The following is a 26,359-nucleotide window of genomic DNA, read 5'->3' as shown; positions in this document are numbered from 1 at the left end:
GCATCTTTCATCTAGCCACTAAATTGTGTTTTTTTCTTTAATGTTTGTAATGCTTGCTTTGTGATTGTTTAGGAACTACAAATGCTTATTTGTCAGTGACAGCCATCCAACCGCTTATCCTGGCCATATTCGCGAACGATGCGTTACATATCATGATTAACTAATTAATTAATAGCAAAGACAGTCACGAACTAATTTGATTCATTTGACGGCTTGGCCAACCCATTTTTTAACACATTCAGCTTGTCTGAAATTTTCGATGTTACCACAGGCACACAACCTTAAACCGCAGAGATTGTCAAATGCATACAGAAATCCACCTTCCAAGATATTCGGCTCAGCGAAAGCGGGTCTGTGGTCTGCGGGTAGGAGGAGCATCCTCGCGTTGGTGGCCGGTAACGAAACGTGAAGGGTGACGGGAACGCGCCCGCTCGAATCGAGGCTGAGCGTAAGGGTGGGGGGCGTTTCCTGGGTGCGTAAGGCGTCACCGTGAATCTGAGTTTTATGTGGATAACCCGTTTGGACAGTCGGCGACTCCGAGAACAGGGGGAAGACTTGCTGAAGCGGCCTGGGAGGTATAACTCGGATACTGCATAACCGGAGACCTTTTGAGGCGAAGGAGGGGAGTGCGAGGGAAAGAGGGGAGCCCCGGAGAGGGCAACAGCGAACTGCGGGAGGGTCCTGGCTGTGAAAGATGAATAAAAACCACCGAGCGTCGAGCAGCCGTACTCTGAGCGCCGTGGAGGTGAAGAGCAAGGTTGGTATAGTCGGAAAGAAGACGTCCGGCGTACTGTTAGCGTTCTGGGGAAATAAAACCTTCGGAAAGGTTAGCTGATTAGGAGACTAAATACAGATGCCTTGGGCTTACCACTGAGGTGATACAAGGGCGACTATCGACAAGTGTCAAACGTTGTTGCCATAGCTCCTTGTAGACATTTTTATAAATGAAGGCGTCAGTGTGTCCCTTTTAAACCGTGGTTCGTAGCTTGGGTAGACGCTTCGCCGTTACCGTGCTCTCACCCAGCCCATTAGGCGTTGACTACGCTGCCCCGTTCCAGAAGCGCCTACCGGGCTCGGTGTCGCTGCCGCAGCCGTCTTATCTTGCTGTCATAAACTTTCAACCGATCGCTGCGCGATAACATGCAGCCGACATGTATGAATACAGCTAAACTATCTTGAATGGTTTTCTGATTCTTGTGTAAATCATGCGTGTGGTATTTCTGGAACTACCGGATTGTGCTTACCTTTAATATAGCTCAGTACGTAAAGTTTCCGAAGAGCTTTTCATAAATTAACCCAAGTTCTTGAAGTTTTCGTCCTTTTGCCGTGACTGATTCGCTCGTTTATTCTAACCGGTGAAGCATGACCAGCGCAGGTTAACGCGTCCAATTCTTGGTTGGATGTACTTTAATCTTCGCCTGTTCTCCCTTTGGTTTTTGTTCTTCGTTCTCCCGTGTTTTGCTGTAAATAAGCGAATGACTTTGGAACATTTTGGTCCCTAACGGTGTCAGATTGATAATTGCTTAATATTTATGTACTGAATCTAATTGACTGATGAAGCATATGATTTACTTGTTTTTGAAAGTTGGGTTAGCGCTTTACAAGCACAATAAAAACATCATAAATAATCGCCGGTATTTTTCTAAAATGGTTAATTAAGTCTGTTTCCAATTTTGTATTCACGTACTATGTGCCGCGTGCCATAACTTAAGTTATGCTATAACTGAAGTTCATACTGAAGGCGTAATCCGTGCCTTATTCACGTTGTGACACATCTACGATGACTAGCGATCGCGAAAATTATAGTGAGGTGACTATGGGGAAAAAGGAAAGTGACAATGACTTCCATTGAAGGCCCATTTGTGAAACGCCATTGAGGTTAGTAGACGACACTCTCCAGTTAATGTTATTCAGTTAGAATCGAAATAATGAATGTAATAATAAAAGTAAATTGAGTCGAAGTAGCTGATCCAAGCAACCAATTGGTTAGGTTTGTATGTATGTATGTAAATTAACTGCTCTCAATTAATTTGTTTTGACTGATCTGTATAAAAACAGTACTGTTGTATGATGCACTGGTATGGTTTCACCAGACTGGTATCTCATGGAGTTAGTGCACATACTGTGTTAATTCTTTAGCCAGATATTTTGGGGCTGAATCATAACTAGATTTTCTTATCATTTGATAGTGTTATGTGTCTGGTTTTGGAGATAAAAGGACCTGAGTAGCAGTCGTATTATGTCCACCAGTACAGCCTTTAACGAAACCGCATTTCTGGTTCTGTGGCATTGCAGTTTGGTGCAGAATTTCGTCGGTTCTCCCTTGACCGGGCAAAACCAGGTCGGTTTGATGAGTTCTATGGTCTGCTGCAACATGTGCACCGCATTCCAAACGTGGACCTGCTCGTGGGGTATGCAGATGTCCACGGGGACCTGCTTCCCATCAACAATGATGACAACTACCACAAGGCCATCTCTACCGCCAATCCTCTTCTGCGGCTCTTCCTTCAGAGAAAAGGTAGGGGACATTGGGGCATGTTTGCGTTACCCTCTCTTAAAAAAATAAATTACAGGTGTTATTCCCTACGGCTTTTATTTACTGTGACAAAGATAGACACATGTTCAATAAGCATTGGCTTGAATAAGCACAGTACAATAAATGTTTTTTGGGAGAAGTAAAGCTCAGCCCCAGTTTAAAGCTTGTGATGATTTTTTTAAGTATGAAAGAAACTGATAGGGGAAAGGATCCAGTGTATCTGACCATGTTCTGCAATTGTTGTAAAATCAGGTGCATCAAAAAAAAAAAAAAGTCTGTCTTGTGGGGCAGTTGACCAATCCCTATCCCTTTGTCCTAGTATGGGTTGGTTGAGATGTCAGATTATTCATTGTAGGGGGTGGGGTATCACATGCTCTGCTAAGTTTTCTTCTGCAATAGCATCAGGTAATCGTTATGTGCTGCAACGTTACTCAACTATTTACAATTTACTGGCTTCGCATGAAAAGTCTGGACCCAATTAAGGGTTCATCTAGAATATTTTGGCAGCGCTGAAAGATAGTGAGTTTAGAGTAGCATGTTTAAGCTGCCTCATTGTGCCATATGACCTATAGATGCTAATCCAGTTTGTCAGGAAGGGATTACAGGGGTCACTCTGCAATGCCATGTGCCTTGCCCCATTATTATGCCATAAGATGGAAGAGCTATGAGAAGTGACCCTACATCCTTCCCTTACTATTATTTCTCTCTGACCCATCACACTTCATTCTTTTCTTTCTTTTTCTGAATTTGGTTATCAGGTCATCACTGTTTGCTGTTGTTTCTCTGCTTTGAGAGACACAGCAGTGGCATTACTGAAGTAGTCTGCTTATGAAAAGCTCAAACTGGACAAATAGTGTTCATTTTGTCTCTGATGTTGTGATGAACCAGCTTGTGAACAGCTAGTCAAGCTGCTGGTATTGCACATTGCCTTTAAGTAGTCCTGTTTACCTGCATTGGTGTCACCCAGCCTCATAAACTATTTGGTACATTATGGGAGGAATATGTTTTCATTGCTGTAGGTGTAGTGATCTAGGTGTATTATGACATTGGAGGTTTATTGCTGATTATTGTTAAGCAAGTTTGCAATGAAGTAGTTTGCGTTCCTGAACACATGTAGACGTGCACAAACAGACAAACGTCTGGATATCTGGCGTGTCACCAGCCAGTTCCTGGCTTGTTTACCTGTTTCTATGGTAGCAGTTCAGAGGCGCGCAGATGTGAGTGGCTGGTTTGTTGCCACACACAGCGGGCCTGCCCTCCCTCCCTCCCTCCCCCCCTCCCTTTATGGTGCCTGGTGGTGCGGTGCTTTGAGTGCAAGCTCTTTACGTAGGTCTGTCAGTTTGGTATGTGTCTGTATAACATTTCAATTGTGTCATAGTTTCCCTGTTTTTTTTTTTTTTTTTGAAGAATCAGCTGCCTAGATTGCAGGTTTAAATGACCAGTGTCAATCCCAACAAAAGCAGCACACAACATAATTCTTCTCAGCAGCATTTTTCCCTTTCATTTACGTATTTTCTGAAATGAAGGCTGCATTTTGAGAAGATTGTTTGTTGAAAATTGTTGTTCCCCATGTGCAAGCACAAATCCTTAAATCATTTGCTTACGTTAAACATAATCTAGATATTATTGCACCACACCAGGTTGTTCAGGAATGCCCTCATCAGGGAGGTGTCATTGTAAAATTGAATTGGCTCCTCTTTCCTCAAAATTCTAAATGCCTCATTAGCTGAAATTACAGGAGGTCATCTATGTAAGATGTATATGTACAATGATAGGGATCGATTTCTTGAGGTTTCAAAGTATTAAAGCAAGTATTAGATTCTTAGTTTTAATGAAATTAATTAGCTTTCAAGATTCGTTACTCCATTAGTGGAATTTCTACTTGTACAACAATTTGGCATAAAATGGCAGAGGTTTGTATTGAGCTACAGTAAACAGTCTGTTTCTCAGATAAATGACAGTCTGTTTCTCAGATAAATGATCTGTTTTGGGGGAAACAGTGTCATTTTGATATTTTTATTTTATTTGGTACAGTATAACAAGGATAGCCTGATTGAGTTGTGACCTCAGCTTTGTGTGTGTGTGTGTGTGTGTGTGTGTGTATATATATGTATATATATATGTATATATACAATCACCTAAAGGATTATTAGGAACACCTGTTCAATTTCTCATTAATGCAATTATCTAATCAACCAATCACATGGCAGTTGCTTCAATGCATTTAGGGTAGGGTTGGGACAACGCGTCGACGTAATCGATTACGTCGACGCGTAAAATACGTCGACGTAAAAAAATCTGCGTCGATGCGTCGTCATTTTCAAAACAGACATGGCGGCAGCGAGTAGCGGCAACATGAGTGAGGCAGTCGCGGTCGACCCAAACCACTCCACCCGATCACGCAGTTCTACAGTATGGGGCTATTTTAACCGAAAAGGAAGTGATTCATTTTAAATGTTTTGTTAACTTTTCCTTAATTTTATATATGTTTGCACATTTTATTTCTTGTTAAATGCTATCTCTAATATAAGATGGTACGACTACTACAACTTTATTTTGCAATTTTGTTCATTAAAAGGTCTTCAAATTAAGAAATTTGTGTTTTTCATTGATATACATAAATTAGTAAATGTGAAATTGCTATACAAGTCAAATAATGGGGAAATAATCGATAATCGAATCAAATCGAAATCGAATCGGATTGAAAAAATTAATCGTTAGATTCATCGATGCATCGAAAAATTAATCGCTAGATTAATCGATTAGGAAAATAATCGTTTTGCCCAGCCCTAATTTAGGGGTGTGGTCCTGGTCAAGACAATCTCCTGAACTCCAAACTGAATGTCAGAATGGGAAAGAAAGGTGATTTAAGCAATTTTGAGCGTGGCATGGTTGTTGGTGCCAGACGGGCCGGTCTGAGTATTTCACAATCTGCTCAGTTACTGGGATTTTCACGCACAACCATTTCTAGGGTTTACAAAGAATGGTGTGCAAAGGGAAAAACATCCAGTATGCGGCAGTCCTGTGGGCGAAAATGCCTTGTTGATGCTAGAGGTCAGAGGAGAATGGGCCGACTGATTCAAGCTGATAGAAGAGCAACTTTGACTGAAATAACCACTCGTTACAACCGAGGTATGCAGCAAAGCATTTGTGAAGCCACAACACGCACAACCTTGAGGCGGATGGGCTACAACAGCAGAAGACCCCACCGGGTACCACTCATCTCCACTACAAATAGGAAAAAGAGGCTACAATTTGCACAAGCTCACCAAAATTGGACAGTTGAAGACTGGAAAAATGTTGCCTGGTCTGATGAGTCTCGATTTCTGTTGAGACATTCAAATGGTAGAGTCAGAATTTGGCGTAAACAGAATGAGAACATGGATCCATCATGCCTTGTTACCACTGTGCAGGCTGGTGGTGGTGGTGTAATGGTGTGGGGGATGTTTTCTTGGCACACTTTAGGCCCCTTAGTGCCAATTGGGCATCGTTTAAATGCCACGGCCTACCTGAGCATTGTTTCTGACCATGTCCATCCCTGTATGACCACCATGTACCCATCCTCTGATGGCTACTTCCAGCAGGATAATGCACCATGTCACAAAGCTCGAATCATTTCAAATTGGTTTCTTGAACATGACAATGAGTTCACTGTACTACAATGGCCCCCACAGTCACCAGATCTCAACCCAATAGAGTATCTTTGGGATGTGGTGGAACGGGAGCTTCGTGCCCTGGATGTGCATCCCACAAATCTCCATCAACTGCAAGATGCTATCCTATCAATATGGGCCAACATTTCTAAAGAATGCTTTCAGCACCTTGTTGAATCAATGCCACGTAGAATTAAGGCAGTTCTGAAGGTGAAAGGGGGTCAAACACCGTATTAGTATGGTGTTCCTAATAATCCTTTAGGTGAGTGTATATGTGTATATATATATGTGTATATATGTATGTAGTTTGCATGATTTCCACACCATCAGTTTCATCCCTCAATCCAAAGGTGGCATTGTGGCTGAATTGGTGACCCTTTGTTTATTTATTTTATTTATTGTTTATTTGACATGGACAGTGCACATTAATGAACATAAAATGTAAATGTGCCAGAATTAGCCAAAATGGCTATTTTACATCTGTTGTCCATGGACCGATGGTAACTGGTCAAATATGCATGCCCATGCACTGTGATGAGCTGGTATCCCATCTAGGGTGTGTTCTCCATCTCCGATCCATCTCCGAGGTCTGGTGGCGGATTGCCCCTCTGGGGGCGGTGGTGCCTAGATCTCGGAGTATAGAGTATATATGGGGAGTGTGAATGTGTGTACGGCGTTCATTTCTGTGTCTTCATGTTGGGCGAATGGGTGAATATTTGTTTATGTGTGCATGAGGGTGGGAACGTATGCTTGTGTATGTGTACGCCTGTTTGTCTATACGTATGTGTCAGGTTGGGTCTTAGACTCCACCTGAAATAACATCTCAGGCTCTATTCCCCCCCGCCACACTCCCTGCTGGTGGATGAGGCCCCCGGCTGCCGTTGAGTTGGTGGTTCTCGATGTCCGGGGCTGGATGCTCTGGTGTGTGCTGGCTCACTCTCGGCGGTTGCCTGCCGGGGCCTGGCCCTTCCGGCTCTGTCGGGGCCCTGGCTGGGGGGTGGGTCACACTACTAGACAATTACATGGAGAAACCTTAGGAACACCAGCGCGCTGACACACAGGTGTACACACAGGTGCTCACGGACACATGCTCACGGACACACACTGTCTTGATCGGCTGTTGTTTCTGGGCATGGGTTGTAAGGCTGGTTGTGTGTGCTGTTCAACAACATTTAACGTTTGATGGTCGTTGTGATTAGTACAGATGTTGTATGTTGTCTTTCTCTTTTCAAACAGACATAGAAGCAGATTATCTGTTTTGTTTTTTTCTTGTTTTTTTTTTTTTCTTTTGTTTTTTTTCTGTTTTCTTTCCATTCCTCTCTCTCCCTCTCTCTCTCTTCCCTCCTTCTCCTTTGTCCCCCCCCCCTCCCTCTCCTTCTTTTGAGGAAGTAAATAAAAATATAATAATAAATAAATAATAATAATAAAAAAATAATAATAATAAAATAAATTAATAAATAAATAAATAGATACAGATAAAGTAGTCCCCCGCAGAGGGGGGGGTGGAGGAGGGAATAATAAAAAAAAAGGGTGTGTTCTCCCTTGGGTTCCAAGCTTATTGTGAACCTAACCTGTATACGTAGTAATGGGAAATGGCTAAAACAAATGAAAGACATAAACATTTCAACAGTGACAGTGCTTCAGCGGTGCTAAGTAGATCTGGTATAATTAGAAATTTCAAATTCTAACCGTCTGAGACTGAAAATGTGTTGCTTTTTTCCTTTGAATTCAGCATTTAGTTTTTTGTTAAATAAACAATTAATTTCAGCTGTTATAGTGTAAAACTTGTTTGAATCTGACACAGGAAAACTGGAGGTCCCAGTCACCTTCTCCAGTAAAGGCAATAGAGCAAAGCAGTTAAGGAAGTGAACTTTTGACCAGTCCCCTAATGTTGCGGGACAAACTTTGACCCGAGTGCATAAACCTAAATTGCCTCAATAACATTCCCAGCATTACAAAATCGTTACAGTTAACAGTCATAAGAACATAAGAAATTTACGAACGAGAGGAGGCCATTCGGCCCATCAAGCTCTTTGCATCAAGCTCGTTTGAGCTACCTGCTGTATATAACTTCCCAAAGGCACCTATATTAAGCACTGAATTTTTTCAACTTCCCTACCACGCAGGCAGCATAAGGCAGGGGTACACCTATGATAGGATTCCAGTTCATTACAAGTCACATACGCTCACACACGATCATAAACTGTGGAAATACAGAATGGCAGGCTGACCTTGGGGTCATGCCACACAGTTGCTGGCAAATCACCTGATTCAGAATGGTTCATACAGTGCAATGGAGTGTGTTCCAGTTACCAGTTCAAGCATCTTACTGTCTATCTGTCAGTCTTGCATTCTCATTTTGAAGCACTTGATGAAACCTGCAAGTCTTAATTTTATCAAAACTGTTACTGGATCACAGTTTTCATTTTCTGTCTTCACTCTTCAAGTAAATGTGTTCCATTCATTGAGTTTTTTTTTCCCCTGAAAGTGCAGTTTTGGTACCAGGGAGTGATGTGTCTTTTCTGGATGACCATACTGGCCTGGGAATCTGTGGGTGGTGGATTTATGACACTGTGATGTCACTGCTAGACAATGCGAAACAAATTCAGGCGACTTGCGTATATATGAGTCAGACAGCTTTGTGTGTCTGTAGCTTAAAAAATAGCCCATGGTTTAAAGAAGCTTGTATGTGACAAACAAAATAACATGCCAGACACTTTTGTAAGTGATGGCAGAGCAATGTTGAAATTCCTGTGCTGGTCTGTGATCGATGAACCGGTTTTGGGTGGGTCTCCACTGCCGTTAAAAAAATAATAATAAAATAAGGGAACACAGCTGTTCTGTGACCGCTCCTGTTTAGTGATTGGACAGGAATGGAGTCTGTCTGCAGAGGGTGTGTGTTTACATGTCATAGAGACTGGCTTGGGGAAAAAAAAAAATAATAGAGACTGGCTTGGGAGTACAACATTTGGTCTATCTGGATCTGTGCCTGTGTGCTCTGTGCTGCCTTCCAACACAGGCCAGGTCATGGTGTGTGGCATTATTACTTAATCTCAGCCTGGGCATGGGTAGAATTTAGAGATTAATTGTCATTGTTGACACAGTGCATACAAAATGTGTTCTCTGCATTTAACCCATATGTGACATAGCAGGGGGCAGCTAATTGAGTGCCTGTGGAGCAGTGCTTGGGGGCGGTACCTTGCACAGGGTAACTCAATGGTACTTTTGCTGGTCAGGGATTCGAACCTGCAATCTTTCAATTACAAGTGTGCTTCCCTAACCATTAAGCCACCACTGCCGCTAGGTATGGTAGGTAGGGACATGTCCTTGCCAATATCACGGGAGAGCAGTGTGTTTAGGGCAGTGGGGGATACAGGGCTGATTTGGTCCCTACCAATGTCAGAACTGAACATATGCTCTAGGGCCTCATGAAGCCAGTAACGTATAAGGTGGCCATTCACTTGTTGGGGTTATTAGCATTTAGCATTGGTAAACATAATGCTTGTTCATCTAGAAGTCATGTGACAGGACCAGCCAGATGGGTATTGATATATAGTTATTGATGAGCCTCTTCCATCACTATTTTCTTTTGCATTGGATGCTGTGGTTCACTCTATAATAAGTGTGTATTGCTCCTGTGCTTTACTGACATTAACTCTCACATACAGATATACACACACAATTTGTTATACTCTTCTCAGGTCATGTGAGGAAGGGGATGTTGCCATGCTAGTTAGGCTAAACCTAACAGATTTAATGAATTATGTGTGTTTTGTAAATTTTAGTTGGTTCCCTTTTGCCATTTGTAAATGGTAGTGACTCATTAATAAAAAGAAAATAGTGTTATAACGTATTTAACATTGTCTATTAATAATTTACAAAGTGTAACTTAATTAACCAGATTATAAACCATTCATAAACCCTTTATATGGGTAGCCTTATTGTAAAGTGCCACCTCTTTAGTTTTGCTTCAGTTTATTTAACAAGAGCACTACAGAAGTTGTCTACTTGGAAAATTGCTGGTGAATCATATGACCATGCGTAGGATGGAAGAATGTTATGAATATTGATATTTTGAATATTTACATAGCTTCTATTATGTAGGAATGGTATGCAAGTTAAGATGGGCTGGCAACATAAATTATAACACATTTACCATTTAATATTTCTGTTACTTTAGTGAACTGAGTGAGTTAAAATAATCAGAGAAATAAGTTATAGCGCTCACAGAAAGTCTTGGAATGCTGAAAAAATATTGTAAATTTATTGGTTTCATATTGAAAGTCCATTGACAAGCAGTGTTTAACATCAAGGAAGCATCTCCAGACTTTCTGTGAGCACTGTATAAGGTGATAATTGCTGATCCATTGAGATTTTTCACTCTTTTCAATCCACTGGTAGCCTGTTCAAGATTCTATCTTGTTTTATGCCCTGTGTCTTCAGTGACAGGTTCTGATTTATTTTAACCAGACTCAAAATTTAACCTGTCCACTACCAAAGGCTAACTTCAGATATCTTGCCAGATCACATGGCTTGTTGGGATATTTTATTGGTACTAAGCAAAATATTTCGTACTAGCCCATGCATGAAATTTTAATTGTATTTATTTAAAGTAACATTGACGCATAGGAAATCCTTTTATGGAAGAACAATACTAAATAATTACTGAGTTGGGCCTCATTAAGTTTCATGGCCTTTACTTGTCAGTGACCCTGTATTGTCTTGCTATCAGTGTGGGTTTGGTGAGCTGTCTTACAAGGACAGTGTGCAATATATATTTAGGTAATTATGTTACAGCAGCAGTGTGAGGTAGGAAGCATTCTGACCTACGTGTGAGTCCAGTTATATTGATTCCCAGAAGAGTAGCATGTCACTGTCACTGCACTGATGGCAATGAACATTCATATGTATAAAAATGTGAACTTGGTAACAGCTTTTTAAGTATGTTTTCTGAATATTGCATCGTGTATTAGGTAAATATGAAGTTGTTAAATGTGTGATTATATTTATATAAAGCAGAATAACTTAATGTAGAATGTAAGCTGTTTCAAAGAAGCTCAATAAGCAGAAATCAGTAGAGAAGTGTTGTATAGCATTTAGGGATTCATGTATTTCTTATATTCATGTAGCCAACTGCAAGCATACTTTATAATAAGGCCTTCAGTGTATTTTAGGACACTGGAGAAAATCAGGAATCAGCAAATCTAGTAATCTTATCCATAAGGGCAACTCCCACCTGCATTCCTTTTATTTAGAACTTAATTCTGGCTGCAGTATTTGTTTCCTCCTCTTTTTGGTCTTTTATTTGTGAAGTGTGGAAAAAAGTCTTTCCCCAACCCCACCAAAGATAAGGGAAAGGAATTAAATGATTATTCTTCCTTTATGTAGTTACTGTGCTCAACATCTGTACAGTATCACGCCATTCAGGTCTAATCTGAAGTGTTATTTATTAATACAAGATATTTTTTTGTGAAGGATGTTGACTTGAAACTCACTATGCAGCTGATAACCCAGTAGATTAAAAGCAACCCACAAAGAGCCCTCTGTTCTCCCCTCTCTGCCTGCACAGTGCCTATGCTGGCCGCCACTCTATTCTTAAGCCCCCCACCCCCGCCACAAGCACACCGGCACTCATGCTGCTCATTAAAATCCAGACAAAGGTAAGCTGGAGCCCTGTCTGATTGGGGCGAAATTGGAAACCATGGTCTGATAGAATGCCGGTCATTATTCGCTGCAACAGCCTGTATGACCCTTTAGTATAGAGCAGCTGCTCACTGAGTGATTGACTGGGGATGCAGGAAAGTGCAGAATCAGCAGGAGTGGAGCCAGAGACACAAGCTGTAGAGTGGCCTAGTGCTCAATGTCCCGATAAAAGGACTCCACGTCGTATGCAGTGCAGACATCTGCTTGATAAAGGCAAACAAATACAGAGTGTAAAGGATCAGAAGGGATTTGTGCTAGATCATCATGGGTGGCACGGGCAGAGGTGAATGGCACAGGCGGGGATGGCATCTGACTTTCCCTGGCTTGATGGGCTTTACACTGTGCGACTTAATTGTTTTTAATTCTCTCTCACGTTTAGATGCATAACTTTGTGGGGACTGTCCACTCATTTCTGCATGCATATCCCTAATCCCAACTATGACAATCATAACCATAAGTAACCAAACAATATACACTCACCTAAAGGATTATTAGGAACACCTGTTCAATTTCTCATTAATGCAATTATCTAATCAACCAATCACATGGCAGTTGCTTCAATGCATTTAGGGGTGTGGTCCTGGTCAAGACAATCTCCTGAACTCCAAACTGAATGTCAGAATGGGAAAGAAAGGTGATTTAAGCAATTTTGAGCGTGGCATGGTTGTTGGTGCCAGACGGGCCGGTCTGAGTATTTCACAATCTGCTCAGTTACTGGGATTTTCACGCACAACCATTTCTAGGGTTTACAAAGAATGGTGTGCAAAGGGAAAAACATCCAGTATGTGGCAGTCCTGTGGGCGAAAATGCCTTGTTGATGCTAGAGGTCAGAGGAGAATGGGCCGGCTGATTCAAGCTGATAGAAGAGCAACTTTGACTGAAATAACCACTCGTTACAACCGAGGTATGCAGCAAAGCATTTGTGAAGCCACAAAACGCACAACCTTGAGGCGGATGGGCTACAACAGCAGAAGACCCCACCGGATACCACTCATCTCCACTACAAATAGGAAAAAGAGGCTACAATTTGCACGAGCTCACCAAAATTGGACAGTTGAAGACTGGAAGAATGTTGCCTGGTCTAATAAGTCTCGATTTCTGTTGAGACATTCAAATGGTAGAGTCAGAATTTGGCATAAACAGAATGAGAACATGGATCCATCATGCCTTGTTACCACTGTGCAGGCTGCTGGTGGTGGTGTAATGGTGTGGGGGATGTTTTCTTAGCACACTTTAGGCCCCTTAGTGCCAATTGGGCATCGTTTAAATGCCACGGCCTACTTGAGCATTGTTTCTGACCATGTCCATCCCTTTATGACCACCATGTACCCATCCTCTGATGGCTACTTCCAGCAGGATAATGCACCATGTCACAAAGCTTGAATCATTTCAAATTGGTTTCTTGAACATGACAATGAGTTCACTGTACTAAAATGGCCCCCACAGTCACCAGATCTCAACCCAATAGAGCATCTTTGGGATGTGGTGGAACGGGAGCTTCGTGCCCTGGATGTGCATCCCACAAATCTCCATCAACTGCAAGATGCTATCCTATCAATATGGGTCAACATTTCTAAAGAATGCTTTCAGCACCTTGTTGAATCAATGCCACGTAGAATTAAGGCAGCTCTGAAGGCGAAAGGGGGTCAAACACCGTATTAGTATGGTGTTCCTAATAATCCTTTAGGTGAGTGTATATTAGGTTTTTTATAAATAGTAAATAGTCCCCACAACGTCAAAATTGTTTTGTTTTTTTTTACATTTGGTCCCCACAATGTAATATATATACCACACACACACACACACACACACACACACAGGGTATATTCAAGCATGGGCCAGCCTAACCTGCTTTTTTGGCATCTCTGTCACTGTAATGTGAAACCCTATAGACCAGCAGTTGGTTCCCTGCACAGTGGAAAGTGTCCCAAGCACCAGGTTTGTGTTTTTGGGGTTGCACATATGTGCGTCTGAGAGCATGCCTGGAACGTGTGAACGCGCTGCCCTGCGGTGCTACAGTACTGCCTTTCTGCTCGACCCTGGGCCTCCCTTCCTTTTTCTTGTTGCCCCCGCCTCCTCCTGGCTACTGGTCTCTGCTCTTTCCTGATGTATCCTCCCCCTGCCCCCTACTGTACATTGCCAGCCCTAGTTATCAGTGCAGCATTCTCTCAGTCTTCTCTTTGCTTAGGAAATATGTGCAGTTCTAGAGGAATAGTAACACTTCAGGAATTCAGTCCAGTAACTAAGTTTTATTGGATATGTTTACCATGCTTCTTTTTTTTGTGGGGGGTCTCTGTTTACTCTGTGTATAATTCCAGCTTCAGTCAGCTGCACAGGCTAGTGAAAATGAAGCTCAGCGTGATGTGTGCCTGGAGCTTGTTTGGCAGTATTTCTGGAATGTGCACAAACATGATAACTATGTCAAATATTAACATGATATATTACGTTTTATTGAATTAAGCATATCATTAATTGTTAGATTATTATCCATGCATTCCTGAGTGCAGAACTACTGTATTCCAGGAAATTGAGCCTTGCTGTCTTGTTTTTCTGGTTTTAATCCCCCCTGCTAAAATATAGTGCTGCATGATCACATTGTTTCATGTTAATTGTTCTCATTGAAGCAGTTTAAAGCAGTCCTGCATATACAGCATTGTACAGGATCACCTGCTAGCATTCCTTGCTGTTGTAAATTGCAAGGAGTCTATTAGGACTGTGAAATATGGACCAACAACCAAGGGGAAAGCTATGCTGAGGCCCAGCCTGGTCTCACATGTGCGCATAAAGCCTGTTTGCTGAGGTGTGGACTTGGGCTCTTTTACATTTCCCAGAGAGCGAGCCATTTTTTACCCAGTGTCTGTTACTGGTGACATGTTGCTCTTATTGTGAAAACTGAGGAATTTATTTGCCATGGATGACAAATTACTTGATAGATCCCGGGAGGGAAAAGTTGCTGTTTGATTTTAGAGTTTGCATACCTGTGCTGAAAGGCTGTCTGCATTTGTGTGGCCTCATTCTCTTCAACTTCTATATCGGTGATGGATGGTGTCCTGTGTGAGTAACCAGCTACCAAGTCAGTGTTTCTGTGGTACATGTGCTGTCAGTTAAAGTACCCAGTCCCTACATATGCTATGTTTTTTTTTCCTATACATATATACCTATGATAAAGTTTAATTTATAAATTAGGCACATTAAAGGATTAGCAACAGTAAGTAATAATAAAATAGAACAATTATATCAATATACTGCACTACAATACCGTGACAGTCAATCTGATAACCAAGACAATGACTAACAGGGACATAGCATTTACAGCGTGGATATACTGGACAAAGGGATGATTCACATCCCCGGCGGGATGGTGTTAGATTTCATCATGCTACTCAGAACGGCATGCAATTTATGACTTATGAATTGCTTATTTCTGGAATTTTCCATTTAATATTTTGTTGACAACTGGTAACTGAAACCGGCGAAAGCGAAACTGCAGATAAGGGGGGACCGTACATTATCATTAGCGATCTGAATTCCACTGTTTGCCCGTGATGCTCAGAGTAGACATTGACCACTTGTGTTTGAAGGTCCTCATAGAGGAGAAGCTAATGTAGTTTTGGATGGATAACTAGTAGGGTGACTGAATAGCTGGTTGGGTTCTTTGTGTATGGTAACTTGACTTGGAGGTCCTGCACCATCTCATTAAGGCCCAATCCCATTTCTCCTCTCTTACTAGATTTCGAGGGCCCTCCCTTCCGAAGCTGACTCCAAAGCTCGTAGCCACAAGGGGTAGGGCTTGAAATCTTTACCTAGGAATCGGGACACCACTTGCTTATGAGCTGCCTGGTTTGCTCGGGAGTCCCTGGAATAGTACATGCTTATAACACGGACAAGTCACTTTAACATTACAACATGATTATACCACTGAACGTGTCCCTAGAATATTACAGAATGATTATGACACTGTCGATTTGTGGATTAGCATTCCTTTGGCAATGGCACGCAGATTTAAAATTAAGAATATTGCACGCAATATTTCTATAAAAACATGCAAACGTTTTGCATAAACAAGGAACAATGTCTTTTACATATTCCACGATGTAGAATAATGCACTTAGAAGACTATTGCACGAAACACAGTAAACAATCGGGGGTGAGTTTCCCAAAAGTGTTGTAGCCAAAAAACGACATGAAAAGGACTTTGAATGCTCTCTCTCTGGAAAAAATATGTTCTTAATTCTTCAACGGTTTTGTGAAACTCACCCCTGCTCGGTTCTTTTTCTATAAATACTACAGAGATACTGCTCTGTCTCTATGCACGGAATTAGCGATTTTCAGAAAATTGTTTTTGAAAAATACCTCATACTCCGTTTCACTTACATTAAACTAAGATATTCAGCTAAAATTTTAAAAATTTTTTTTGCAAGCGTATTTATAAAGATATGAGCTTCTTTCCCCACACCGCTAGGCATCTTTTCTTTTCTTGTTGTGTATTGCAATGCATTGTGGGAATTTTCTTCTTTCACTCGGTTTTGAGTCAGCATCTGAAAAATCTATCTTGAGGGCTGAACACCACTACCCCTCGCTGCTAAAAAGAAATGGGACAACACTACCCTACATGGGTACGCGCCAAATGGAGGGATAGGGCTAAGTGGGGGTATTGGGATTGGGCCTAAGGATGAGAAGAGGGATGGAGAAAAGTTTATTGACAAAAATCCATATGAAGTGTTTTAAGTGGCCCACTTGGGGCCTTATCTGTACTGTGCAATGTGCTTGTATGAGTTAGTGTGTGTTTTTCTAACAGTTTGGTAAACTGCATAATTAATTCAGGTTTTCCTTTTATTCTGAAATGCTTCCAGCCACCCCCTTCAAAACCCTCAGGCACAGTGGATCCTTTGTTTTGTCAGTGGTTTAATGAAGAGCGACTTGGAGACCATGCAGTTTCCTTTATTGGGCACTGCTGTACGATATCTATCATGTCCTCCAGCCAGCATGCATCTCTTGGTGTTGCAGGTGTTAAAGGCTCAAAGCTGCAAACTTGCTGATTATAATAGATCTGTTCTTCTGTTGTGTGAGGGTTAGTATCTTCTTTCAATATTTCTAGAGTAGGTAGTGCGACAGGTAGGTTGGGCAAAAAGCATTGTATACCTACAATGCACAGCAGTTAGATTTGAAATCATGTGTACCCTGACAAGGTAAAGTGTGTTTTGGGTGAATGCAGAGGCAGTCCTGAGCCTGATCTTATCTGACCCCTTTGCAGTCACTCTGGAGCTTTTGGTGTTAAGTCTTGTTCAGCTTAATGAGACCTAATGTCTCTTTGGTAGACCTGGGAATGTAAGTGGAGGGGTGAAGGGTGGTGGAGTAAATTGAGACACGGCAAAGGAGTTCCCAAAGGCTCATCCATTATCAGTAGCTGCCCACCAGTATGGTAAATGATTGACTGCCAAGGAGAGAGCCTCCAGAGGATTGAACTTTTGACTAAGCTAGGTACTTGCTCCTATGTACATGTCTGTGTGTGTGATGTATGCGGTACTGGATTGGAGTGACACAAGCATGTGGGACATTTAAAGAGTGAACATGGATTCCAGTTACAGTATTGTACAGCTTCATGAGTGCAGGAATTCAAGTACAATGCAGATTCCCCCCTTGGGAGTTAACCATGTATTTCTTTCATCACAAGATCAGATTCCTTAAACACCTTACCCTGTTAGCAATAACTAGGTAGTATTGTATATGTATGTTTCCTGGGAATTTCAAGCATTTCCGTTAAGAACATAAGAAGATAAGAACATAAGAAATTTACAAACGAGAGGAGCAGGGCTGTGGAGTCGGTAGATAAATGCTCCGACTCCGACTCCTCAGTTTCTAAATCTTCCGACTTCGACTCCCCGACTCCGACTCCTCTGTATGTATATACTATGCTAATGTATTTTCTACATCCATTGAAGGAAAGGAAGGCAACATACATGTCATTTCACCACAGAACTACTGGCTAGGCCCCCAAATACGCAGCGATCCGTGGCCGATTTTGCCACCGACCGATGTGCGTGTACAATCGCGGCAATTGATTGGCGGCCGCAGATTGCGGGTGTCCACATGGACGGGCAGATCCAGCTTGCCGAAAATCTCGACCACCGCCCCCATCCAAAGTAATGTGATGCCTCTGTCTGCTGCAGTGGCTGTCTCCTCTGTCAGCCAGCCGGAAGTTTAGTGCATTGTGTCACTCACCGGCCAGCTGATCAGCAGAACGAGCCTCTGCTGGAGACAGGTAGGGAGATCTGTGTTCTCGGCTCCTTCGGCCCCCTTCACTAGCGCATAGCGAAGGGGAGCCGACGGAGCTGAGAACACACCAGATGATTTTTCAGGCGTTTGACGCGTGATGACTCGTTGAACGGCCGAAAAATCGGCAGTGCATCTGTAAATGTATGGGGGGCTTTAGGCTAGGTTCACAGTTCCCTGTAACAGTGGAACACGACACAATGGAAAGTGGTGCCGCACCTTACCTGTGCATTACATCCCATATAGTGAAGCAAACAGTCAATGAAAAGCATGCTTCATGGTTACTTGACATGTTCGTTTTGTGGTAACATTATGCACTGCATGCATTGGGCTTTATTCTTACAGCAGAGAAGTAGTTCATTATGACTGTTTGTGAATTGGGACATTTCAACTTACTTTTTTAATTCCCATTTAAATTTAGTAGGAGTCGGAGTCGGTTAACTTTTTTCCGACTCCGACTCCAGGTACCCAAAATTGTCTCCGACTCCGACTCCTTGACTCCGACTCCGACTCCACAGCCCTGGAGAGGAGGCCATTCGGCCCATCAAGCTCGTTTGGGGAGAACTTAACTAATAGCTCAGAGTTGTTAAAATCTTATCTAGCTCTGATTTAAAGAAACCCATGGTTTTAGCTTCTGCTACACTAGCAGGAAGACTATTCCATACTCTAACTACACGCTGTGTAAAGAAGTGCTTCCTCAAATTTGTTTTAAAATGTTCTCCCGCTAATTTCCACTTATGGCCACGAGTTCTAGTATTTAGACTAATATTGAAATAGTAATTTGGCTGAACAGCATCCAGACCCGTTAGAATCTTATAGACCTGAATCATATCCCCCCTTAGTCTCCTTTGCTCAAGGCTGAACAGATTCAGTTCCGCTAACCTCTCCTCGTAAGACATTCCTCTAAGACCAGGAATCATTCTCGTAGCTCTTCGTTGCACCTTTTCTAAGGCAGCAATGTCCTTCTTGAGGTATGGTGACCAAACCTGCACACAGTATTCTAGGTGGGGTCTTACCAAGGAATTATATAAGTGTAACATCACCTCCCTTGACTTAAACTCCACACACCTAGAGATATAACCCAACATTCTGTTGGCCTTTTTTATTGCTTCCCCACACTGGCGAGAGTGGGACATGGAAGCATCAACATACATACTGAGATCTTTCTCGTAATCAGCTACCTTTATTTCAGTGGAACCCATAACATATCTGTACTTTATATTTCTGCTCCCTGCATGGATTACCTTACATTTATCTGTGTTAAATTTCATCTGCCAAGTATCAGCCCATTCGCTAATTAAATCCAGATCCCGTTGAAGCCTCTCTGCTGCTAGATCAGTATCTGCTACACCGCCCACCTTGGTGTCGTCTGCAAATTTAACCAGTTTACTGTATGTATTTGTGTTAATATCATTAATGTAAATTAGGAACAATAGTGGTCCTAAAATTGAACCCTGCGGTACCCCACTATGAACGGAGGCCCACTGTGACATTGTGCCTCTAATAACTACTCGCTGCTTCCAGTTTTCAATCCAAGCTGCCACAGTTCCTAAAATCCCTGCAGCTTTAAGCTTTAGCAAGAGCCGTTTGTGGGGGACAACATCAAAGGCCTTCTGGAAATCTAAGTAAATCACATCATAGGCCTTTTTGTGATCAATTTCACTTGTAGCTTCCTCAAAGAACTCAAGTAGATTCGTTAAGCAGGATCTACCTCTCCTAAATCCATGTTGGCTATCCTTTATAATGTTATTTGCATCTAGGTAATCTACCATTTTCACTTGAATTATAGCTTCCATTATTTTTCCAGTAATGCTAGTTAAACTGATTGGCCTATAGTTTGCTGGATTACTTCTATCCCCTTTTTTGAATATGGGTGTTATATTAGCATGCTTCCAATCTGATGGTACCACACCCGCAGATAACGATTTCTGGAATATTAAAGTTAAAGGTTGGCTAAAGGTTGAGGGAGGCGTAAAAATAACAATCAATAAAGTATCAATTATTATTAATTATTATTATTATTATAATAATATTCCTCATCTCTTTTAAGACTATAGGTAAGATGCCATCAGGGCCCTGCGATTTATTTATTTTGAGTTTAGCTAGGCTTAGTATCACATCAACCTCAGTTATACATATATTGGTCATAGACGATGCTGTATTCGTATTAATTGGTGGTAAGTTACTTGTGTTCTCTACTGTGAACACCCTTGAAAAATAATCATTAAACTCATTTACTATATCAATTTGTTATCAATTATAAGGCCCTTACTATCCTGCAAATTAGTGATTTCAGCTTTTAGAGCTCTCTTGGAGTTAAAATATTGGAAGAAACCTTTACTGTCATCCTTAGCCTCCAATGCAATTTTTCTTTCTACATCCCTCTTGGATAGCCTAATGTTATTTTTTAACTCTGCCTGTAGACTTAGATACTCCTGCTTAATTTTGAAATCATTAGTTATTTTCCAACTGTGGAACAGAGCCCTTTTCCTCCTGACTTTATTCTTAATTTCCTTAGTAAACCACCTTGGTTGTCGTTTCCTAGATTTAGTTTTGCTGGAAACAGGTATGAAGTCCTCTTGCACTTGCAACAATGTGCTTTTGAAGAATTCCCATGCCTCTGTTTTGCTATTTAACTCTGTCCAGTTTACAGTTTCTAAATTCCGTCTCATACCATTAAATTTCAAGCATTTCCGTTAAAACTAAAAGTGATCTTTTTTTCATCTAAGACTAGTCCCCTCTTTCTTGTCCAATGTCACAGCTAAATTTGTGAAGCCACTTGACTTTAGCTATGGATTTGGGTTGTGATTTTCAGAAACTTCCTGGTTAGGCATTTTTCATCCTTGTGTCCATGACTCACTGGGGTCAGAGTAGCTGCAGGGTGTCTGCAGTGATGTATTGTAAATTTCATATGAAGTCAGTATTACAGTTTTTAGTTACCTATATGATCACATGTTAGTGGTAGAAGGTTCCTGGCTCTGGTCTATGTTCATCTGGGGTTCCCTAGTTTAACCCTTGCTAACCTCGCCTGTGAGTGTGACTCCTCTTCCTCCTTGTTTTCTGCTTTCCTACAGAAGAGGCTGACTACTCGGCATTTGGCACCGATTATATGACCCGAAAGAAAACCGTGCTGTCTGCTGTGCTGCTACGACCAGACAACCACCGCAAGAAGCCACCAGTGATCATCAGCCTGCCCCGGGATTTCCGGCCTGTGTCCTCCATCATTGACGTGGACATTTTGCCAGAGACCCACCGGCGTGTGCGGCTCTACAAGCATGGCCAGGAGAAGCCCCTGGGCTTCTACATCCGTGACGGCTTCAGCGTGCGTGTCTCGCCACAGGGCTTGGAGAAAGCACCTGGTATCTTCATCTCTCGCATGGTACCGGGAGGCCTGGCTGAGAGCACGGGCCTGCTGGCTGTCAATGATGAGGTGCTGGAGGTCAATGGCATCGAGGTGTCTGGCAAATCGCTGGACCAAGTGACGGACATGATGATCGCCAATAGCCACAACCTGATCATCACAGTGAAACCGGCCAACCAGCGGAACAACGTGGTGCGCAATAGTGGGGCCTCGGGCAGCTCGGGCCGCTCCTCTGATAGCGGGGCCAGCCAGCACAGCTGTGCCGCTCTTGGGGCCACCCCTGTTATGCATATCATCCAGAACTTCCAGCCCGAGGATCTAGAGAGCGACGACGAGGACCTGGTAGTGGAGGCTGGCGGTGAGGCCCAGCCCATCCCCCTCTCGGCCTCAGCCTCGGCCTCAACTGGACGCGACGTGCCCTCACTGCCTCACTACGAGCTGCACCTGGGCCTGCAGCCCTCAGGCAGCAGCTCCCTGGGCGTGCTGGACATCAAGCAGAGAACGCCACACTGCTGCAGCCTGGAGGAGGACGGGACCATCATCACGTTGTAGGATCACCCGCCGGCGCTTCTTTCGAAAAACACGTGCCATAGCACTACCACTTCCCTCATAGCACTCTGATCAGGCAAGTGGGGTGGAGGATGTTGTCAGTCATTCTGTAATGGGGGCGCTACTCATGTTTTGGGACTGGAGACAAGCCTCCCCCAACCCCCCCATTGTTTGACACTGTACAAAACCACAAAGGGCCAGACCTGTCCTGAGGAATGTTCCTATGATCTTTCAATAGGGGGTGGGGTGGCACTGACGATGAATGCAACCTCCACAACTTCAAACATTATTTAGGCTTTTACTGACAGTCTTGACCCCTTTGCATTACTTTTACAGGACAACCACCTGATTATAGTATGCAAAAAATGTGAGTTAATAGTCCCTTAGCTCCTCCCCTGAGCACCCAAATGTTCCTTCAGTAAATAAGAGCAAAGCTCACAATATTAGTAGTAAAGTTAGGAAAGCTCTGGATTTAATATTAAACTAGAGGCTTCATATCACAATTTCCTTATCTAACAAATTCAGTCATTAATTTTTAATGACATTTAATCTTGGACTTGTTTCTTTTGGAACTTTTTATAGTTTTTATAGTTAAACTAATTTGTTTACCAACAAGGATGCTTGAGCCTTTGCCTGTTCTTGTGATGATTGAATTGGAGCACAAGTTTATTAAGTCTCCATGATTACATTGATAGAATTTCAGCTAGTTTTTATTCAGAGCCACTTTTCCACCTGATAGGTGAGGTCATAGGTTAATGTTGTGAAGTTGTATTGTATTCCTATCAAGAGAAACCACAATTACCCCCCCCCTTCCAGTTGATGAAAGGCAAACCATTCTGCTTGGTTACCTGAAAAGCTGGATAATGAATGCTGGAAACTGGTTTCATTTATGGAATTATCAAATATATGTGGGTAGGAATGGTCTTTATTGTATAATTTTGTAAAATGCAATATTATGAGGCAAGACCACATTCATAGGCTTGCGTAAGAGAAAACCCCCCCAAATCATGCTTGATGATCTTCACCTCTGAGTTTGGCTAACTGCCATTCCTGCACATGGACACATATTAGAGAACTGTACTGATCGGTAAGGTCTGGACACTTAAAGAACATTTTCTTTACACAGAACTGATAAAACCAGTCAGTAAAACTTACCACTAGAACACTCTCCTGGGGCATGAGATATTCTTGAGGCAAAGACTTCCTGTCTGTGACAGACTGCTGTGCTTGGTAAAATATGAATTTTACACTGTAAGAATTCCTGTATCCACCTCCTATATCCCTTTACAGCTTATCTGAAGGAACTTTGTACTGGCATCAGCTGAAGTCATAATTAGTTTTGTGTCTTGTTCTTAAGTTTAGACTGCATATTAATGTTTTGGTGCTGATGTATGACCTCTGTGCAGATGTTTGATGCAAAACTTTTAGTTTACCTTGTTATTTGTGTAATCTAATTTGACACAGCAAATCTACATTTTGCAATTGCTCTAGTTTGTTGAGACAAACACCTGAATTGTCTGATAAAACCAGGTATGTCTAGACTAATCAAAGGGCCAATATTTTTTTTATTCCTTTAATTATATGGTGAATCAACGTTTCTAATTTGTTCTCAAAACAACCCAGAATTATTCTTTCTCTGCGTAATATAATATAACATAATATAAAATTTAGCCCCAAAATTTAAGGATGATAATAGAATAATAGATCAATGATAGATTTTCTAAGCTTAGCGATAATCATTAATGCAGAGTGCTTTTCCCAGTTCTACTTAAACTCTTGTGCTACCAGTATTCTCAGTTTATACATTTTAATGAAAAATGTCATTTAGCTAGTGTTTGGGTGTGACAAAATAGGTATCTATAGCATTATTTATATTTCCGAAAGCTGCGTAGATTTTCTAATTAAATACATTTCTAAATAAATTGACCATAAAAGTGAGGACTGTGAATGAAATCCTGCTTAGGTCCTCAAAACATTTATATAGTGGAATGAGGCCGTCATTCTTATTAAAGACATGGGTATCAGACTGAAAGGCCCAAAATATATGTGAGTCTCCCTTTCAGTTCTGTACCTCTGCACCTCAGCGTAGTGGGTATTACTCTGATTATCCTCAGTCTGTATATTCAGCCTTACCTCTGAGGTGGCTGGCGCTCAAGAGGGAAAGGGGGATACCTGTAAACTCTGGGGTGACTGGGGAACACACAAGCATCTTAATGAGTGCTGAATTACACTAGTCATTGTTTAATACTTACATTTTCAATGTTAATCAGTATCTATTTGTGCCCCCCCCCCCCCCCCAGACATCGAAACATGTAGGTCTGCTCCATCCAGAAAAAGAACACCACTGTGTGTGGGTTACCTTTTAGCCAGAGGGCTTGGGGAAAGACTGGTACCATTAGCAAAACCGTGATTAAGAAACACTATCATTCTCAAAGAATTCATAATTATTCATACTCTCCTATGAATGTAATTCCATTATTTATTTTCTATCATTTTATAACATTTGTAACATACCACCATTGCTAGTTGTACAACTTTATTTTCATATAATAGTCATACTCCTATAGATAGACACATTTCACATGTCAAGGTGACTCTGGTTAATGGTGTATCTGAAATCAGAAATACTATGAGAATAGAATGAATTGTACATTTACAAAATATTTGTTTTGAACTGTGAATTGTCCTGTATTACTAGAAGTCCTCTGTTGGTGAATATATTAAAATGGGCTTTTAGTTTTTTATTGCTTTTTAAAAAATTTTGCTTGGCATATAAATATAAGGTATAGATTTGTACTGGATGTCAGTATTTTCTTATCAAGACACTATGTTGTACATTTTTATTACATTTTAATGAAAATCAAAATATATCTAGATACACATGTTTGTCAATCCTATGAGATGAACAATAAACTAATAATTAAAATGCTGCCTGATTTGACTTTCAAATTGTATACAACTGTCGATTATAAAATTGTGCATAATGTAGTATGCATAGCGTTGCTATAATGATAATGTTTATATGTACTTAACCTGTAATGTTGTGCATGCACTAGGGATGCTCATTTCGATTAATTTTCCCAACCGACAACCGCCGTTCGTTAACCGAACATTAACCGTTAACTGATTAGATTAGAATATTAAATTCCTCTGGGGTCGGCGGTCCCGCCGGCGGGATCTGACAGAAATTTCGCCAAACCATTTAAATAACTCTGCGAGGTTTTATCATATACACATTTAAAAAACACCCTCAGAAACCTTGGACGGTCTACTTTTCAAATATATATATATATAGGTAGAAACTAAATATATTTTTATAGCTTCGTGATACGAATAGAAAGAACAAGAGTGACTGACTTAAGCGTCTGCGTCTCGAAGCAGCTCTGATCGCCTTCCCACTTGCAAATTGCGCTATTCGCATGATAACAACATGATAATCCGACAGTTAGTATTGGATAAAGAAATATGTGAATACGCCCATTGTAACCGAAATAAAACAAGAGCACATGTCTGGGTAGTGTTTACACCGATCGGCTACAATATAGCACACGGATACGTCTCTGCCGCTGAAGCTTTGCGCCAATGTTTCCATTTTCAGCAGCAAAGCTTGTACCTGTGTTCATGGCTCAGTGGGCTAAGCCTGTGTGCCTGTAATCACAGTCGCCGATTCAAACCCAGTGTATTTAGAACGTGAAAAGCGATCTTCAGCTGAGATGCCACAAAACTTCATACTACTACTAATAATTAAAATATATATAAAAACATTTTAAACCGTTTAACTGATAGTAATATTCGGTCAAAATTAATTATTTCGGTTAACGGTTAAACGGTCAAAAGGAGCATCCCTAGCATGCACCCTAGAAAGTACTAGAATATAGTGCTTTACATTCTTCTGCTACCGCTTTTATGCCACCTTGTGGTTAAAATAAGTAACAATCATATACGTGTATTGCAAAGGTATGTTTTTCCTCAGGTTTATTATTATTTATGAATAAACTAAACCTTTTTTTATTAAGGGAAAAAAGAGAAGTCCTAAATAATGTAAAATTTGACTAGGCATTTAAGTAACAACAAAGCACGGGATGACATGAAATTCAAAAAGTCAAATTTAGGGATTTAGGGATTTGAAACAATAATTCAATTTCAGCAGACTTGAGAAAAGAAAACATGAAATTCAAAGCCAGTAATTCTGGGTGTTAATGAAATATACATTTAATTATGGTAATTGTTTGAAACATTATGTATGTGTATTATACAGTATGTATATACAGGACTGTCACAGAA

At 41.4% G+C, this 26,359-nt stretch overlaps 1 protein-coding gene across 1 annotated transcript; it reads left to right on the top strand.

Moving 5' to 3' along the window:
- The first annotated feature begins 477 nt into the window (after positions 1-477).
- On the top strand, positions 478-25,001 carry pard6b (par-6 partitioning defective 6 homolog beta (C. elegans)). Its single transcript, XM_023795184.2, has 3 exons — positions 478-757; positions 2,296-2,518; positions 21,240-25,001. Exons 1-3 carry the CDS (start codon positions 695-697, stop codon positions 22,076-22,078), a joined length of 1,125 nt encoding a protein of 374 aa, XP_023650952.1. The 5' UTR covers positions 478-694; the 3' UTR covers positions 22,079-25,001.
- Positions 25,002-26,359: the final 1,358 nt, after the last annotated feature.

This window comes from Paramormyrops kingsleyae, chromosome 6 (assembly GCF_048594095.1).
Source record: "Paramormyrops kingsleyae isolate MSU_618 chromosome 6, PKINGS_0.4, whole genome shotgun sequence".
In the NCBI taxonomy this organism is placed as follows: domain Eukaryota; kingdom Metazoa; phylum Chordata; class Actinopteri; order Osteoglossiformes; family Mormyridae; genus Paramormyrops; species Paramormyrops kingsleyae.
Note: the sequence above shows the minus strand (reverse complement) of the source record. Positions and strands in the feature narration are given on the sequence as shown.

Coding starts and splice junctions, on each gene's coding strand:
- pard6b (XM_023795184.2), top strand. CDS start 695: ATGAATAAAAACCACCGAGCGTCGAGCAGCCGTACTCTGAGCGCCGTG. Junction 758..2,295: donor CCGTGGAGGTGAAGAGCAAG/GTTGGTATAGTC, acceptor GTGGCATTGCAG/TTTGGTGCAGAATTTCGTCG. Junction 2,519..21,239: donor GCTCTTCCTTCAGAGAAAAG/GTAGGGGACATT, acceptor GCTTTCCTACAG/AAGAGGCTGACTACTCGGCA.